Source organism: Staurois parvus, unplaced genomic scaffold (assembly GCF_062004578.1).
Source record: "Staurois parvus isolate SC_StPar_1 unplaced genomic scaffold, SC_StPar_1.0 ptg000303l, whole genome shotgun sequence".
Classification (NCBI taxonomy): domain Eukaryota; kingdom Metazoa; phylum Chordata; class Amphibia; order Anura; family Ranidae; genus Staurois; species Staurois parvus.
Window position 1 is genome coordinate 5029148 of NW_028318099.1, and position 18951 is coordinate 5048098.

At 39.0% G+C, this 18951-nt stretch overlaps 1 protein-coding gene across 30 annotated transcripts in view; it reads right to left on the reverse strand.

Moving 5' to 3' along the window:
- Positions 1-18951, reverse strand: part of ANK3 (ankyrin 3) — an 818082-nt gene that overhangs the window by 155303 nt on the left and 643828 nt on the right. For all 30 annotated transcript variants that reach the window (XM_089683172.1, XM_089683174.1, XM_089683180.1 and 27 more), the window contains 5 exons: positions 15478-15576; positions 13707-13805; positions 9347-9445; positions 6575-6772; positions 3095-3193 (listed from right to left, as the gene is read on the reverse strand). In XM_089683172.1, coding sequence (XP_089539298.1) covers positions 3095-3193; positions 6575-6772; positions 9347-9445; positions 13707-13805; positions 15478-15576 — 594 coding nt within the window. The remainder of the gene's footprint in view (positions 1-3094; positions 3194-6574; positions 6773-9346; positions 9446-13706; positions 13806-15477; positions 15577-18951) is intronic.

The window sequence follows — 18951 nt, forward strand, 5'->3', positions numbered from 1 at the left end:
TCGCTCGCTCCCTCCCTCTCCCATGGTACCGACACTTACCTGTCAGATGTCTTCCTTCTCCGGCCGCTCTCCTCCTCTTCACTCGCTCGATCTTCGCGGTGCCGCTCGGCTCCTCCTCTCCAAGCTCCACCTCCTTGCCGGTGATTGGCCGCCTGTGTGCCTCTCCTGAGCTACAGTGTCGGCGGCCAATCACAGGCGAGGATTGATCTCGAGGTGTGTCCAGATGACAGGGGCGGCATGTCATCCCGCCCACACCTGGAGACGGCGGTGGCGGCGAGGAGCGGTGTCTCGGTTCCTAAGACCATCGGAAATATGTGTTTTCCGATGGTCTTAGGCGACCCCTGTGGAAGCGTCGTTCGACCCCCAAAGGGGTCGCGACCCCCAGGTTGAGAACCGCTGCTCTACAGTCTATACAACATTTTTAAAAAACTGCCTTTAGGAAACCTGTTGATTCGCTCTAATTTTGCAAAGCACAGATTTGCTTCTTTAGGCACATTTCCATTTATTTACAGGGTGTGAGCCTTTCTGTTAAAAAAAAAATGTTGTTCACAGACTTCAGTAGCTCAAACTAGTGTAAACATTCATACACAGGGATAACTTATTACAGTCACTTATCACTTTTCATATTCCTGTGTCTAACGTCTCAAACAAACAGAGACTTAACCCCTTCCTGCTGTAGAAGCCATTTGGGTTATGTGACTGCTGTGATTGGCTGTCACTGTGGTCATATTATCAGAAAGCTCCGGATTGCAAGTATGCATTGGGAGCTTTCAGGTCTCTGCCAGTAACTGTGTTGGGAGCATGCAGGGAGCAAGCTCTCAGCACAGAAAAGTGTTTACATAGGGCCGCATATATGTGGCCTCTCAGCGATAAAGGCCGCCCACAGAGAGGCCACATATATGTGTACCTCTGCCAAGAAGAGTTAGGCCCCATGTACACAGGACACTTCTGAACAATGGAAACTGACTGCTGGAAAACATAGGTTAAAAAATGTCCGTTTAGCCGCATTTGCATAATGCGTTTATGCACGTTTGCGTTTAGAAGCGTTTTTTAAAGATAACCACAGGAGAACCTCCAAAATGCCCAGAATGCACTGAAAAGTGGTAAATTATTAACCATTTCAGACTGTTTCAGAGAAATACAGAGAGTAGAAGCAGAGACAGCAGTATGTGTTGAGATAATCTTAGGTGTGAGTTGCTCATTTATTTGTTTCCAAGGGTGGAAAAAGTGTCTGGTGGTCATTAAGGCCACCTGGCAGGGGGTCTTCATGAGGAATTTGAGGTGTGAATGGTCATTAACATATCTTTTGTTTCCAAGGGTGGGAGAGGTCTGAGGTGTGAGTTGGTCATTACAATGTGTGACAAGCTTGGTAGGAACATTCTGTGTTCAGTGTTTTGTCCATTTGAGTACCTTGAAAATGCTTTGCATGCAATTTTCATGATGAAAAAAGGCTCTGGTCAACATCGGGAACTGGAAGAGTTAAAAAAAAAATTTCGACTGCAAACGCTTATAAATGTGATTTTCCAAAATGTGATAAAATCGACTACTGAACGCAGGTTTTCTGCATTAAAAAAAAAACAACTGTAAACTCAAATGCCTGGAAATGACTGTAAACAAAGATGTGTACATGGACACATAGGAAAACATTAGGGTGAGTTCAGGGGCTGCTGAAAAAAAACGCTGAAAAGCTCCTAAACGTGAGTTTATCAGCTGCAGTGTACATGAGCCCTTAAAGTATCCAGCTACGGCTGTGCTGTTTCTCTTACTAAACCATGGTGTTCCTAAAATCCATGTCATGGCTTTGCTAGCAATATAATCCCTTTAAGATAAAGAAACAAATGGTAGATCTCCATCTGCTGAACCTCTGCACTAGGGCACAACATGGGCAGACTTTACTTAAATACTACACTGGCAGAAAGAAAAGGGAAAGGACAAGTATATGAGGAGGGTTTACATACATTCTTCAACTCTTCATTTGCTGAATGAATCTTTAGTCTGCTTGGATTTAATCCCGCCCATGATAATAAGTGATTAATCAATCACACATTTGATCATTTCAAACACCCTTTCAATAAGAAATGATTGCTCAACACAAACAAAATATCCATTTGGTTATTTTCCGTACATTTATTTTCCAAAGGAAACTACTGTATTGTTAATTAATCTTACTGATATTTTGTGCAACTGATTTTTGAGGGATACAACTCTTTCCTTGAAAAGATGTCATCTTTTTGTGAAGGGACAGCTTAATGATTCCCATACACTAGATGAAAATGTATCCAAAAATCTGTCATTTGGGCTGTTCGTTCTTTTTTTGTCCAGTTGATGCACAAAAAGAAAATCGTTTTTGACTTTTCGGAACATAAAAATCAGAGGAGCAGATTGGAAAACTTTTTCCGAACGAACAATAAATTGAAAGTGGGGCAGCACAGTGGCTAAATGGTTAGCACTTCCGCCTGGCAGTACTAGGGTCGTTGGTTCGAATCCCAGCCACGGCACCACCTGCTTAGAGTTTGCATGTTCTCCCTGTGCCTGCGTGAGTTTCCTCCGGGTACTCCGGTTTCCTCCTACATTCCAAAGACATGCTGGTAGGTTAATTGGCTCCTGTCTAAATTGTCTGTAGTATGTGTATGTATGAATGTGAGTTAGGGACCTTAGACTGTACGCCCTTTGTGGGTTAGGGACTGATGTGAATGTACAATATATATGTAAAGCACTGCGTAAATTGACGGCGCTATATAAGTACCTGAAATAAATAAATAAAGCTTAGTGTGTTATTTGCACATTAAAAAATCTAACAGTTCGTACTGCACATATGTGACAAAGCAAACAAAAAAGTGATTCATGTATGTACATTGAACAATTTATCGTTTGAAATTCGGTCATTACATGATGCCACTATTATCTGCTCTTACGACCGAGTGTTTGCTATTCGGAAACAGGTTTGAGCGATTTTTCGGCTAGTGTATGGTTAGCACAAGTGTCATAAGAGCACTGGTGGAAATCTTAGACATAATACTGCCACCTGCTGTTTGAGCTTGGTAACAGCTATTTTTAGAGGATGAAGTCAGTGATGACATAGGTCTGTACCCACCTTTCCTGCAGCATCTGGAGATGCACTTTTCTGTAACAGCAGTTTGGCAACTTCAAGCTTCCCATATTTTGCAGCAACATGTAGGGGAGTAAATCCTTTCTGTAAATATGAGTTTTACCAGTGGTTAAACCGGTTTGCATGTTTGCTCACTATGTGACATTTTTATTCATCCATAATTTGTTTTTCCATAAAAGAGTCAGGCCAGTAAAAACTGATATTTCAGACATGAATACATGTTTGTGGGCTGATTCATCCACTGGTTACCTATATGAATCAAAGATGCCAGTTCACAGCTCCACCTGCCAAGATAATGCCAGAGCCACTGTGCATCCAGCCAAAGCCCTATCAGCTCCATCTGCTGTCATTTTTGTAACATGAAAAGAGTGAAAATTGCAGCAGTGGATGCAAGTTCATTTGTAATACAGGTACCATGTGCATGGAGCTCTCTGCCAAAATCTATGCCTGTGCCATTATAAAGCCATGAACGAACATCTTACTCCTCCAGCTGCATTTTTCATACTGTGCAATATGTGCAATAACAAATTCAACAAAAGGAGACTGAGACCTTGCTAGCAGGCACAGCAGTTGGGCAGAACTATGACACATTTAATATAGAACCTTGAAGAGGATCTTGCCCCCCCCCCAGGACTAATATTGATCTTAACCCCCTGTTACATTGACCACTGGGCTGAGCTGAAACAGTACAGTTGCAAGAAAAATATGTGAACCCCTTGGGATTACGTGGAGTTTTGCATGAGTTGGGCATAAAATGTGCACTGAACGTCATCTAAGTCACAACAATAGAAGAACACCGTCTGCTGAACATAATACTACACAAACATTAGATGTTGCCATGGTTTAATTGCACATAACATGTAAACATTCACAGTGCAGGGAGGAAAAAGTATGTGAGGCCCTAGCTTAATGACTTCTCCCAGAGCTAATTGAAACCAGGAGTGAGCCAACCTTGACTCCAATCAGTGTGATGATATTGGATGTGTTGCTGACAGCAGTCCTGCCCTTAAAAAACACACACCTGTTTTGGGTTTACTGGTTTCAAGAAGCACTGTCTGATGTGAACCATGCCTCGCAGAAAAGAGCTCTCAGAAGACCTACGATCAAGAATTGTTGACTTGCATGAAGCTGGAAAGGGTTACAAAAGTATCTCCAAAAGCCTTGATGTTCATGTGTCCATGGTAAGACAGACTGTCTACAAATGGAGAACGTTTAGCACTGTTGCTACTCTCCCTAGGCGTGGTCGTCCTGTAAAAATTACTGCAAAAGCACAGCGCAGAATGCTGCATGAGGTAAAGAAGAATCCCAGAGTGTCAGCTAAAGACCTACAGAAATCTCTGGCACATGCTAACATTTTTGTTGATACATCTACAATAAGGAAAACATTAAACAAGAATGGAGTACATGGGAGGACACCACGGAGGAAGCCATTGCTGTCCAAAAAGAATATTGCAGCACGTTTGAAGTTTGCAAAAGAGCACCTGGATGTTCCACAGCACTACTGGCAAAATATACTGTGGACAGATGAAACCAAGATTGAGTTGTTTGGGAAGAACACACAACACTATGTGTGGAGAAAAAAAGGCACAGCACACCAACATCAAAACCTCATCCCCACTGTAAAACATGGCGGAGGGAGCATCATGGTTTGGGGATGCTTTGCTTCCTCAGGGCCTGGACGGATTGTTGTCATTGATGGGAAAATGAATTCCAGAGTTTATCAAGACATTTTGCAGGAAAACGTACGACCATCTGTCTGCCAACTGAAGCTCCACAGAGGATGGGTGATGCAACAGGACAATGACCCAAAGCATACAAGTAATTCAACAAAACAATGGCTGCAACAGCACAGAATACGCCTTCTGGAGTGGCCCAGTCAGAGTCCTGACCTCAACCCGATTGAAATGCTATGTATGACCTTAAGAGAGCGATTCACACCAGACATCCCAAGAATATTGCTACACTGAAACAGTTTTGTGAAGAGGAGTGGTCCAAAATTACTCCAGATCATTGTGCAGGTCTGATCTGCAACTACAGGAAACGTTTGGTTGAGGTTATTGCTGCCAAAGGAGGGTCAACCAGTTATTAAGTCCAAAGGTTCACATACTTTTTCCTCTCTGCACTGTGAATGTTTACATGTTATGTGCAATTAAACCATGGCAACATCTAATGTTTGTGTAGTATTATGTTCAGCAGACTGTGTTATTCTATTGTTGTGACTTAGATGACATTCAGAGCACATTTTAAGCCCAATTCATGCAAAACTCCATGTAATCCCAAGGGGTTCACATACTTTTTCTTGCAACTGTATACTCACCCACCTAGCAAATCCAACATTGTCCTGCTGTAATTTACCAAAAACTACCACATGATTTTCTCAAAATGACATTTTGATCTTTTTGATGTCTTCAGGAGGCCGGCCTGTCTCTTCTGGTCTCCTGGGTCATAGCATCTGCCCCCCCCCCCCCCTTGTTATTGCGCTCCACTGGGCTTTCTGTGTTCTATGTATAGTAGCCCAAAAGCCTCCCGGGATATGGGTATCTCAGGAGGACAAAGGGGACATTATTCTGACCTAGGCAAGAACAGCAGAAGCTTCAGCTTTGTTTTGCAGGAAAAAGTATCCCCACCTATACAATATTTACCAAAAGCGGAGACTAAGAGTAAAATGCAATGACATAGTAAAGGTGAGTGATGTTCCGCTTTACCAAGTAAAGCAAGCAGTACAAATGGGTTTTAAAACAAGTAACTGCAGACACTGTGGAGCAATTTACTCTTAAATTCTAAGCAGGAGTAGTTAAAGTTGAAGTTATTTTCAAAGCTTTTTCAGCTCACCATGCTTGCCCATTAGCAGTGACTCATCATCTTTCTAATCTCTAGTATACAGTAAATTCTGGGAGGGGAAGCAGAGCTGACTTGAATGACTTTCATTGTTTCTGCAATGCACTTTAAGTATTAACTGCTCCACAGTGCCTGAAGCAGCAGACACATTTAGAGCTTGTTTTAAAGCACATTTGCTGCTTGTTAGGAATATGTAAATAAGTAAAAATGTAAACGAGTAAAAAGTGTTTTATGAACAAATATTGCATAAACATGCCAGTTCACATCAGACAAATTTGAGAGTGCTATTTGGGTAGGGATAGAGAGCTCTGCTTGTGCGATAATAGTGACTGGCAGTGAAATTTCTCCAAGAAAGCTAAAACAGTAGACATCATGGGAATTTACAGACCTGCAAATGCTCCCTAATTTGACATTAAAGATCAGACAACAATCTAATATTTTAGTGTGAACCTTTAGAAGAGGTGTAGAAAAGATACAGGGTAACTGAAATCACTTAACAGTTTTAGGATAGGGTACTAAATGTATGTCTCTTGCTCACAGATAGCTGTTATATTGCCAGTTTCCACAGTGATTTGAGTCGTGAAAATATACATCCCAAAGAACACAATTCAAGTAGCAGTAACTGACCTTTGTGACTATGGAATATAATGCCCCATGGTCCAGTAGAACAGAAGCCACATCATCATGTCCCTCTCTTGAAGCCAGGTGCAGTGGAGTATAGCCAGATGTTGTTGATGCATCTGGACATGCTCCTTGCTTGAGTAATTGCTGAACTATGTCTGCTTTTCCCAGTCGAGCTGATATGTGCAGAGGTGTCTGATCATCCTGAACACAGAGATGAAGAATGGCAGATAGTTGAACATTCACAAACTGTAGCAAATACTTAGTGAAAGGACAAAATGATTATACTATTTTACTGGGTCAAAGGAAAACATATACATCAGGATAAAATCATACTGGAAAGTGTACGTCCCTATACAACCAATTATAGTATCTGTTAAAACTGAAAAAAAGGAACAAATCTGACTTGTTACTAAAGGGAAATACAAATTGTTTTAGACAATTCTTTTCTCAGTTGGTTCCACAAACAAGGTAGTGCACCTCCTTAAGGTACTGCCTCACAGTATTCTGTGGGAAAGTCCCTAAAGCAGCCCATAGATTACTCAATTACTCATTTTCTTTCCTTCCACGACAGAAAGGGGGGGCAGGGAACCTTCCCAGTAAGTAGAACACAATGGTTACTGCTAGTGGTTATAGCCACCGGCAGTAATCGAATGTCAAAAAATCAGACAGGCTGGTTGTACCCAAGTCAATCGATTTGGGTGCAATCAGCCTGCCCATACACAGATCGAATCTCAGCCAGCCACTTCTGAAGCAGCTGAATTTCAATCCATACTGGTAAACAAACGCAAGACAGGGCGCACTATCTTTGTGCATTACCGTGGTGAAACACAAATTTATTTAAAAGCATAAAAATGCATACTTACAAACCAAAGGGGGGTAAAAACAGAGAAGAAGAGTCCATAATGATGGTCCAAAGTAATGGTAGACCCTTGGTGAGGTAGGCTAACAGGTTTCAGGAGACACACTCCCTTCTTCAGAAGAGAGTGCACCCTGTTTTGCTTTTGTTCACCAGTATCAAGATTTCCAGATTTTCTAAGGGCGCACTCAACGAATTACAGTTACAGTTATCCTAGTCTGCATGAAGATTTCAGCGCTGGTTTTGTTTATTTGAATTTCAATCCATGTATGGCCGGCTTTAGATTAAGCTGTTACCAGGAAAGTAAGTCATGACTACCATACCTATTTCCTATCAGTAGCATTGTGTTCCAGTGTGCTGCCTTGTTATCTTGGCACCCTGCTAATTGCTTCCAGGTTCCAAACCTGACATTAGCAAGCTAATATTGTACCTGTAGATACTGAGAATGAAAAAATCAGCCCTAGTTCTAAAGAAATTTCTAACAGGCTCAAATTATTATCGTCCCTATAATGAACAAAAAACTCCCTTAAATAGTTTTAATATGAACAAATAGATTATCCATTTAAATGAATTGTTTCTCTAATGAAACATAATTTTCAGGCTGCTTCGTAGATCAGGATGAGCGGGGAAGAAGATGAGGGAGTGTACAGCGCACTGCCACAAAATGTATTTAATATAGGAGCCATAAGGCAAAAGGTTGTAGGAAAGAAAATTGCTTGATTCCCCCATCAACAGAGTCAGTGTTATGAGGTAATCCTTTCTGTGGAACAATTCTGTTCTCCCTGTTGGGGGGCGCGGGAAGCCGCCCCTGCCAAAAGAACACAGTGATTATTGTTAGCGGCTATAGCCACTAGCAAAAATTGCATTGAAAATCTGACAGGCCGGTTGTACTAAAGTCATAGAACAATCAAATTTGGTACAATCAGCCTGCCAATAGATGGTTCAAATCTTGGCCGGTCCCTGCTGAACCGGCCAAGATTTGAATCATCTATGGTTGGCTTAAGGGGCTGATTGAACCCCCACCATTTGCGTACAAACTCAGTTTAGACCTCCTTCTCTAAGTGGTATCCATAGGAAATTAAGGTAGCTTCTCCTTCTTCCTCTCTCTGATCATGTGATATGTCATGTGACAAGGGGAGATCAGAAAAAGTGCAGTCTGCCCTCCCTCCACAGTGTTGTGGCACTGAGGTATATTCGCAGTCTCGGTGCCTGCCCTCTTCTGTCCACAACAGGCTTCTATTGTAGGAAAAAGAAAGCTGAATTCTGCCTCCAGCAGCTATCGAGGCTCCTGCTCCTTCTGGCAGGAGTGACACTGCAGTGTACCATCCCATCCACATATCAACACAGCACCAGCGGCATGTGCACCTTCTTACACACCACCTTGTATTGTTCCTCATTGAGCTTGCAGGAACAACATATTGCAGACACCTAGTGATGTCAGGTCAAGGACACACTGGGGTTTATTTACTAAAGCTGGAGAGTTCAAAATCAGGCTCACCTCTACAAATAAACCAATCAGCTTCTAACCTCAACTGATTGGCTTCTATGCAGAAGTGAGCCTGATTTTGCAAACCCCAATGTGACAATATGGCACTATAAAAAGTGGGCAAACATGGAAGAATGTTTAACATAAAAAAGAGGTTAAACAGTTTCCTTACATAAATACCCTCTGCACTGTGTATTGACTGGCGGCAAGACTACAACATAAAAAAAAGTGAAGTAGGCAGGAATCAGAGAACAAATGAGGTTACTATACATCAAATTAAATGAAAAAGCGATTGTTGGAAACAGTAATTGTGCTTGGGTCAGTCATGAATAATGTATTCTGGTATAGTAAGTGGTTTCCTTTAGTCCCAAATACATATTCTAAGCCGCACAAAACTCATGCTGGGAACAATCATCCCTGTTTTCTGACATACCTTCGCTTTAGCTTCTACTTGAGCTCCATTTTGCAAAAGATATCGGACAACTTCTGATTGACCAGCTCTGGCGGCCATATGCAGTGCAGTCTCTCCTCTCTGCAACATTTAAAAATATACAGATTATCCACTGTCACATATCACAATGGGCCGTATGTATCAAGTGCCTGAGCAGTAAATGTCTTTATTGCCTACTATAATTACATTCTTTTCAATTTCTAACATTCAGTACAAAAATGATAACCGCAATGAATCTGCTTGCTTCAGTAACTGCACACAATTCTTTTATTTCATAATTGATATACATAATCATTTATGACAGTATGTACTGTTCACTGTGTTATAATGCTACTATGCTGTTTATAGCTAGAAATAGTCTAGCAAATGCAAGGGAAGTAAAACTGTATGGCAGCTATGTAACAGCTTTGCGGATGACATGTTAGTAGAGCAATTAGGAAGAAACATGTAAACCCAATTTTAATCCTGGTTACCATTTATCAGAAGGCAGTTTAAAGGAAGTGTATAGTCTTTCCAATATGCTTAATATATACATGTAAATGAGATCAGCCAGATGTAAGTAATGTTATCAAGCTGTGTTAAACTCACTACACACAATACCATCTGACTGTACAAGCTTTTCTAGATCTACCAGCAATTATGTAATAATAACGTACCCGGTTGGATACAGATTGATTGAATCGTTTAAGTAGTTTCTCATATTAAAGTCTTGGTAAATCTTAAATTTACTGCACAAAGATTGTAATGTAAGGGGAGGAAAAATCCTCTTTATTGGTGGGACTTTAACGGCACAATTTACTTGGATGATAAATTTCAACAATTCAAAAGAGATTTTTTATAAAAACAGTATGACATTTTATTTTTACAATCTTCAAAAATAAATATAAAGCTACAATACATATTGCGGCGGTGTCATCAGAGATGGTATTGCAAATCTAATCATGGATCATGCATGGTTAGCACTTGACGTGTTTCAAGATCAACAAAAATCTCTTCTTTAGAAGTGATCAAGAAGGCATGACGTATGATTCCATGTGAGGTTAAACACTATAGGCACTTATTTTTATTGTTTTACATAGCTATACCTGCAAAAGGGGCCAGCCTAAAGTGATCCAGCAGGACTTAATTTTCTGACTAAAGTTCCACTTTAAGATGGATGACGTTTGACACTACACTTGGAGGTTATGCCTTATATTGTCATTATGCTATTTATGTGGGGATTTTATATCATTACACTATGCATGGCAAGCAGTGAATACAGACTTGTTTCCAGATGCAGAGCCAGTCCTGTGTTATTACATTGTTCTGGCCAGTATGCCAGATGCCATGCATGTCTAAGGAGAGGTTGTTACATGGACTCTCATTCCCACAGCACTGATACAACTGGAAACAGGCATAGATTACATTTATTACAGACCATCCTCTCTACCTATCGTATGTGGAGTCGAGTGCTTGCTGTAGTGAGCTATCCCCCACTTTGTCTTTTCCCCTATATTGGCATTGTGTCCACAGTAGCATTTGCGTAGGCAGAGCAGAGTAGGACTGGCCATAGAGGGATTACTTTGCCGCAGTTGGCCAGCTTAAACATATATTGCAATATGTGTGAGCTAAATATCCCTATTCTTTATTGCAAAGTCTGCTGGAAAGGGTATATACAAGTGTGCAGAGGGTCCTTCAGAATTTTTGGTGTAATGAGGAAACTCAACATAATGCATACTGAACCAATGTTTTATAAGCACTCCTCCTATGCATAAAAGCATGCCTTGACTTTGTTTATTTGGATTTCAGTTATCACAGTGGAATATTATCTACAAGATATATGAATGAACTGAAGATGAGATCCCAACTGTATTCAACTGATCTGACCCATTTTGGACACGATTTATTTTTAGATATAACAGTTTCAGCTTTCAGAATTTATAATAAAAGCAGTGTATAAGCCCAGGAGCAGGTGGTGATTTTTTTTTATGCTTGTTCTTGTTCAAAATGTTATAGTTGTCTTTTTATTGTATTAAGTCCGGTATGAATTTTTTAAAGAAAGTAGGAGGCAGAGTTTTGGAGAGTCATACTTTGAGCCAGCTTTATCACCTTTTTTTTTGGGAGTATAAAAAATATGCACTCACTGAAAATACACTATATTTTCCCTTTAAGGAGAGAAACAGATGTCAAAGACTTAGGTCTGGATTTATAAACAGAAGTGAATTTCTCCCACCTACAAAATTGACTTTTTACTAAAGCCCGGAAACTGACCGCAATCACTAGTAGAAATCAGTTCCCAGACTGCTATTTATTAAGTCACCAGACCAAAAACAAATATCCCGGACAAACAGCTGCAGCAAAAGCAGAAAGTCATTTATTCTTGAGATCCTCAGATCTAATATTACAACAAATGCACAGGACTCATCAGTGAAACAGCTTACTAAAATAAATAAATGAATAAAATCAATATTCTACATCAAATTTTTATTTTAATTTGCTTAAAATATATCATTGTGAAATTCTTGTGCCTTTCTGCGTCACCATACTAAAGCAATTTTGAATCCCTGCAGCCAAGAAAAGCTGACCTAAAAATGTTCATAATTCTCGTTTCCAGGGAATTTATCTATGAAAAGAAGTACCACGCTGCAATGAAAAATAATTTAGACTTTTCGACATCCACCATGTCAAATTACAAAATTAGGACATTTTAAATTTTTGTTCCAATTACGCTAACCTGAATCTCAATCTCATCACTTCTGGTCTAACCATTCCTGGGTATTTATATCCACAGCTCCCTTAGGATGTAAAAGTCTGCAGTGCCTTAACAGTATGGCAAGAATGGGGTAAATATAAACACACTAGACTTATTTTTCTTAAAGATCAATGTTTATGATTAAAAAACTAAATTCTGATACACAAATATTGTCAACGTTAAACTAAAGATTGGTGCTGCCTGAGACAGAGATGCATACCACTCAGTTAAGTCACCTTACATTGCACGTGCTAGTACTATAACCAACAAGTCATGGAAAAGGGGGTAGTAAATGTAGTCATACAAGAAGATATGACCTTTCATTAAGTTCCAAATCACAAAGTTGAATGACTTTTCTTTGGTGCAAATTAACCAATTATAGAATGCAATCTTGTTATTTTTATCATTAGTAGCAATATCTAGAGTAACTTGCTAATGGGTGACTACATCTGTTCTCTTGTCTGAGCATGTCTGAATACGTACCGGTTCACATATATGTGGATTGGATGTGGTGTGAACCGCATCCAATCCGCATGACATGTGAAAAACCATTGCTTCCTATGGTGCCTGTTCACATATGTCCAGTGCACTGGCAGTGCGGATTCACTGCGGTTTTAAAAAGAGTCCTGTACGATTTCTTTTTTTTTAAAATTATATCTTGATTACATTTTTATTATACAAATCCATATTAAACCAGTAACATACCGTGTAAAAAAACATATATAATTTCCATCCCTCTCCCCATGTTTACCCTCCCACCCCCTCCCCCTGACTCACCGCCCTCCTCATATCTTCTTGGTCCTGCCCTTTACTTCTTGTTCTTCTTTTATTAATCTCTCTCACTATTTCCTCTCTCTTTCTTTATCCTCTATCCTTCCTTTTATTTCCAGATTCTAGTTTGTTTTCTTTTTTCCCTTATACTCCAGCCACTTCTAAAAATCTTCGTTTTTTTTAAATTATGCCATCCCTCCCAGATCTTCCATTTTATCCTCATCTATATGATACAATTCTTCCATTCTTTATATATACTCCATGCTGTCCATCCAATCTTTTATTTTTGGGGGTTCCGATATTTGCCAATATTTAAGAACGATTTCTGAGCAGTGCGGTCGGGTTCAGGTGTGGATTACATGCTATTGACTTCTATGGTAACTGTTTCTATACTGCATAGGTGTGAACAAGACAAGATCCTGAGCTAATCCTGCCCTGAACCTGATGTAAACCTGCCATGAACAACTTCTGTATCAATTAGCTGTGAGACCTGAGCTTCAATCCGCACTGCACATGTGTGAATCAGCTCTAAACAATCTGAACTCTATATTCATTCCCACTCACGTGTGTGTCCTAAACTGATATCAGCACAAATACATTGCAAGTGTCTCCTGGCTGTCATAATGCTTCAAATGGCTCAATTTTTTGAGTCTTGGACCCAGAGCAAGTATGTAGATCAGCAGTTCAGATCTCACTTTAATTTCAGTTGCTGGATGTTTGTTCTGAGACACAGAATACAACAAAACAGCCAGACAGTTGCCATTTTCAGAAGGAGATAAGCAATGCCGGTTTCTTTACATATCTACTTAAAGAGTTGATGTGGAAAATACAAACACTCACCACGTTAGTCGTGTTAGGTGAAGCTCCATGATGCGTTAATTGGGAAACAATATTGACATGTCCCATGAAGGCAGCAACGTGGATCGGTGTCAGTCCAGACTATGGATGAGACAAAACACACAATTACACAAATATAGAGTAGTTGGGAATCGACTTTTTTTCAAAATCAAAGTAACTTCATCTTGGTCTTTATTATTAAGATAAGACACATTGGGGGTTATTTACTAAAACTGCATGGTGCAAAATCTGGTGTAGCTCTGCATAGAAACAAATCAGCTTCCAGGTTTTATTGTCAATGTTTTATTGAACAAGGCGAAGTTAGAAGCCGATTGGCTACAGCTGCCCCAGATTCTGAGTGCACCAGTTTTAGAATTGGTTCACACTAGTGCAATTTCAAAGTCGTGCTTTTTCCAGTGCAACTTTGATGTGACTTTCATGCAACTTTACACTCTATGGCACTCAAGTTGCAAGAAAGTCACCTCAAAGTAGAGCAGGAACCTTTTTTAAAGTCTCTGCAAATTTTGTTATGTAGATTAGAATGGGTGCCATTGAAATAAATGGGCAGCGACTTCTCAAGCGACTTTATGGGGTTTATTTACTAAAGCTGGAGAGTGCAAAATCAGACTCACTTCTGCATAGAAACCAATCAGCTTCCAGGTTTCATTGCCAAAGCTTCATTGAACAAGCTGAGGTTAGAAGCTGATTGGTTTCTATGCAGAAGGGAGTCTGATTTTGCACTCTTCAGCTTTAGTAAATAAACCCCTATGTGTCCAGAGCAGGGGCGGACTGACCATTTGGAAACTCGGGCACTGCCCGAGGGCCCAGGGTCATTAGGGGGCCCCATGAGATGCCCCTGGTACTTTTATCATAGGCTTTTTTGAGTTTGGACAAGGACAGAGGGGCCCCATGATCCCCTATTGACCGGGGGGCCCCATGATTTGTCAGTCCGCCCCTGGTCCAGAGTCGCATGTAAAGTCGCACTAGTGTGAATAGAGCTTTAGTAAATCTCCCCCATTGTGCAATATTCAATACCACATAGCGGTTAGTAAAAAAAACACACATTGCTCTGACCATTCTAATTAACCTAAAGCTGAAATTGGTTACTACTGAATACTGAACATTTTTACTGAAGAGTAATTCCACTGAAATAACCTTGGCCTTTCAGTCAAATTGCTTGTCAGCTACCTGTAAATTCTCTATATATTCCAAAAGGCAATCTACAGCTACGATCCAGAACTGTGAAGCCATGACAGCAAAGTTTACTTCTTAACCAGCATGACATCTAGACATAAAAAGGTATCTATGGGCTATATCTCCACCTTCTTCTTTTGTTAATATAAATAAATTATGCCAATGGTGTCTAGAAAATCAAATTACAAACTGGAAGTGGAAACATAAATCAAATTATAGCTGTCCCATGTCTTGTACTTAAAAAAAATGATAGTTTTCATGACCTAAAAAATTTGCATTGAAACATAGGGGTGCTACATCCATAGATAAATAGAAAATATAATATACGGCATATTTAATGTTATTATTATTATTCTACAGGATTTATATAGCGCCAACAGTTTGCTCAGCGCTTTACAATATAATGGGAGACAATACAGCAACAATACAGTTCAATACAAGAGGGAGAGGAGGGCCCTGCTCCTTGGAGCTACAGTATTTTATGTTTTAGATTCTGTTCTCTTCCTAAGTGGACAAAATTTTCTTAGTTCTATGTCTCCCAGTATAAACCACTACTACCTACAGCAATATTGTCATTTACCTCTGTAACAGCCTGAATAGACGCCCCATGCTTCAGAAGAAGCTCCATTACTTTAGTCCGGTTCTTCTTGCAGGCAATGTGAAGTGGTGTGAAGCCATTCTGTATTAAAAAAACATAAGCATGATTTAACTACGATTTCACCATACAATGCTTAAACTTCTTTTTCCAAGTATCCAACCTTGAATGCAATGACTACAATAGTACAAGTAAAAGCCATGACCTGTCAAATAGTGACATTGTTTTAGTAAAGCTTATATAAATACGTTGTTATATAGAGAAATATATTAAAAAAGAGAGAAAGAGAAATAAATAGAAGCTGCTCAGGGAACTGTAAGTACAACAGATGGTGATTTTATTTGTCAGAGGGAATGGTGCACCATAGTGAAGGATTAGGCGAGAAATCCACAACAGACTGTAAGAGCTATTCCACTGCCTAGGGGTGTCTAAAATAAATACATGTATATAAACAGATAGATAGAGTTTGCTAAATATTCTCTAAACGACCAATAAATTGAATACATCTTGACAGCACAGATATGAGAAATGAGAGCCCTACCTAAGTCTAGGTTCACACCTATGCGTTTTGTGCAGCATTTTGTAGAAACGCACTACAGTCCATCTAACATGATTTCCTATGGGACATGTTCAAATCTCCGCTTTTTCACCTGGTGCGTTTTTTGGAAAGGGTCAGGGAGTTTTTTTTAAACGCAAAACGTTGCATTTTTGGTTCTATAGACTTCAATGGAGATGCTGCAGAAAAGCATGTAGTGCGTTTTTGCTGCATATTTGATGCGTTTTGCATTTTAATATGCCTAGCAACAAGAAAAAACCCAAACGCATCAAAAATGCATGTGCAAAAATGAAAATCACACTGCAAAAAGGACTGCAGACAAGGAGCAAATGCAAACTGCATAGGTGTGAACCTAGCCTAAAGGGGTGTCTGCACAACGTTTATTTTTGCAAGAACTGCTTTATTATTCTTTCTAGACATGTGCGATTCGTTTTGTTATGAATTGAAGATTGGACAAAATTTTCCTTATTTGGAGATTCGGATGTTTCCGTATTTCTGAATCACAATAGTAACAATGAATCCAAAATAAATTATAATGAAATTAATTATCTGAATTTGAAAGTAAATTTGAATGTAAAAAATGAATTTGAATTCGAAATGGAAACATATTGCTATAAATACAGTAAAGTATAAAAGTGAAATAAGGTGATTATTCCTACGCAGGTTGCTTTATAGAATAGAATAGAAAATACAAGAATAGAATAAAACAACAGAATAGAAAATAATAAACTATAGAACAGAATAGAAAAAAATAGAATAAAATAGAATAGAAAATTATTGGAATAGAAAAGAATAGAGTAGAATAGAAAAGAAGAGAAGAGCATAGAATAAAATAGAATAGAAAATAAGGGAAAAGAATAGAATAGATAAGATAAGAATAGAATATAATAGAAAATATAATAGAAAAAATAAAATAGAAAAAAATATAAAAGAATAGAATAGAACAGAAAAAAAAGCATAGAAAATAAAAAAATAGAACAGATTAGAACTGAATAAAAGAGAATAAAATAGAATGATTAAAGCCATCAACTGAAATTTGAATTTTGAATTAGAATTTTGAACTGATTTGAAAATAATGAATATATGAAACAAATCAAAACATGCAACACAAATTCCGAAAAAAAATCATTCTAACATAACAGATATGACGAAACAAAATTATGAACTTAACAAATTAATACAAAATGAAACACATGTTTTCAGACATGCACATCTCTAATTGTTTCTGATCCTGGGATAATAAGAGGTTCCCATTGGGGTGATAACCACACATAGGAAACTATAGTCTTTTTAATGTTTTATACATGTTACACAAAGAATATACATACAGTTGTGCTCAAAAGTTTGCATACCCTGGCAGAAACTGTAAAATTTTGGCATTGATATTGAAAATATGACTGATCATGCCAAAAAATGCTCTTTCCATTGAAGGATGGTGATCCTATGAAGCCATTTATTATCAAATAGTTGTTTGGCTACTTTTTAAATCACAATGATAACAGAAATCACCCAAATGGCCATGATCAAAAGTTTACATACCCTGGAATGTTTGGCCTTGGTACAGACACACAAGGTGACACACGTGGGTTAAAATGCCAATTAGAGGTTAATGTCCCACATCTGTGGCTTTTTAAATTGCAATTAGTGTCAGTGTATAAATAGTCAATGAGTTTGTTAGCACTTACGTGGAAGCACTGGCTAGGCTAGATACTGAGCCATGGGGATCAGAAAAGAACTATCAAAAGTCATGCGTAACAAGGTAATGGAACTTTATAAAGATGGAAAAGGACATAAAAGCCTTGAATATGCCAATCAGTACTGTTAAATCACCTATTAAGAAGTGGAAAGTTCGGGAATCTCGATACCAAGCCAAGGTCAGGTAGACCAAGAAAGATTGCAGCCATAACTGACAGAAGAATTGTCCGGAATTCAAAGAAAAACCCCACAGGCAACCTCAAAAGAAATACAGGTTGCTCTGGAAAAAGACGGTGTGGTTGTTTTTAAGGAGTACAATATGGTGATACTTAAACAAAAATGAGCTATTTGGTTGAGGTGCCAGAAAGAAGCTTTTGATGCACCAATGCCACAAAAAAGCCGGTTACAATATGCCTGACAACACCTTAACATGCCTAACCAGGCCTTTTTGTGTCATTGATGCAGTAAAGGCTTCTTTCTGGCACCTCGACTATGCAGCTAATTTTTGTTCAAGTGTCATCATATTGTGCTCCTTCAAAACCACACTATTTTTTTCAAGAGCAGCCTGTATTTTTCTTGTGGTTACCTATGGGTTTCCTGAAAAATTCTTCTGTCAGTTATGGCTGCAATCTTTCTTGGTCTACCTGACCTTGGCTTGGTATCAAGAGATCCCCGAACTTTCCACTTCTTAATAGGTGATTTAACAGTACTGATTGGCATATTCAAGGCTTTGGACATCTTTTTATGTCCGTTTCCATTTTTATAAAGTTCCATTACCTTGTTACGCATGATTTTTGATAGTTCTTTTCTGATCCCCATGGCTCAGTATCTAGCCTAGTCAGTGCTTCCATGTAAGAGCTAACAAACTCATTGACTATTTATACACTGACACTAATTGCAATTTAAAAAGCCACAGATGTGGGACATTAACCTCTAATTGGCATTTTAACCCGTGTGTGTCACCTTGTGTGTCTGTACCAAGGCCAAACATTCCAGGGTATGTAAACTTTTGATCCGTGCCATTTGGGTGATTTCTGTTATCATTATGATTTAATAAGGAACCAAACAACTATTTAATGATAAATGGCTTCATATGATCATCATCCTTCAATAAAAGAGCATTTTTTGGCATGATCAGTCATATTATCAATATCAATGCCAAAATTTCACAATTTCTGCCAGGGTATGCAAACTTTTGAGCACAACTG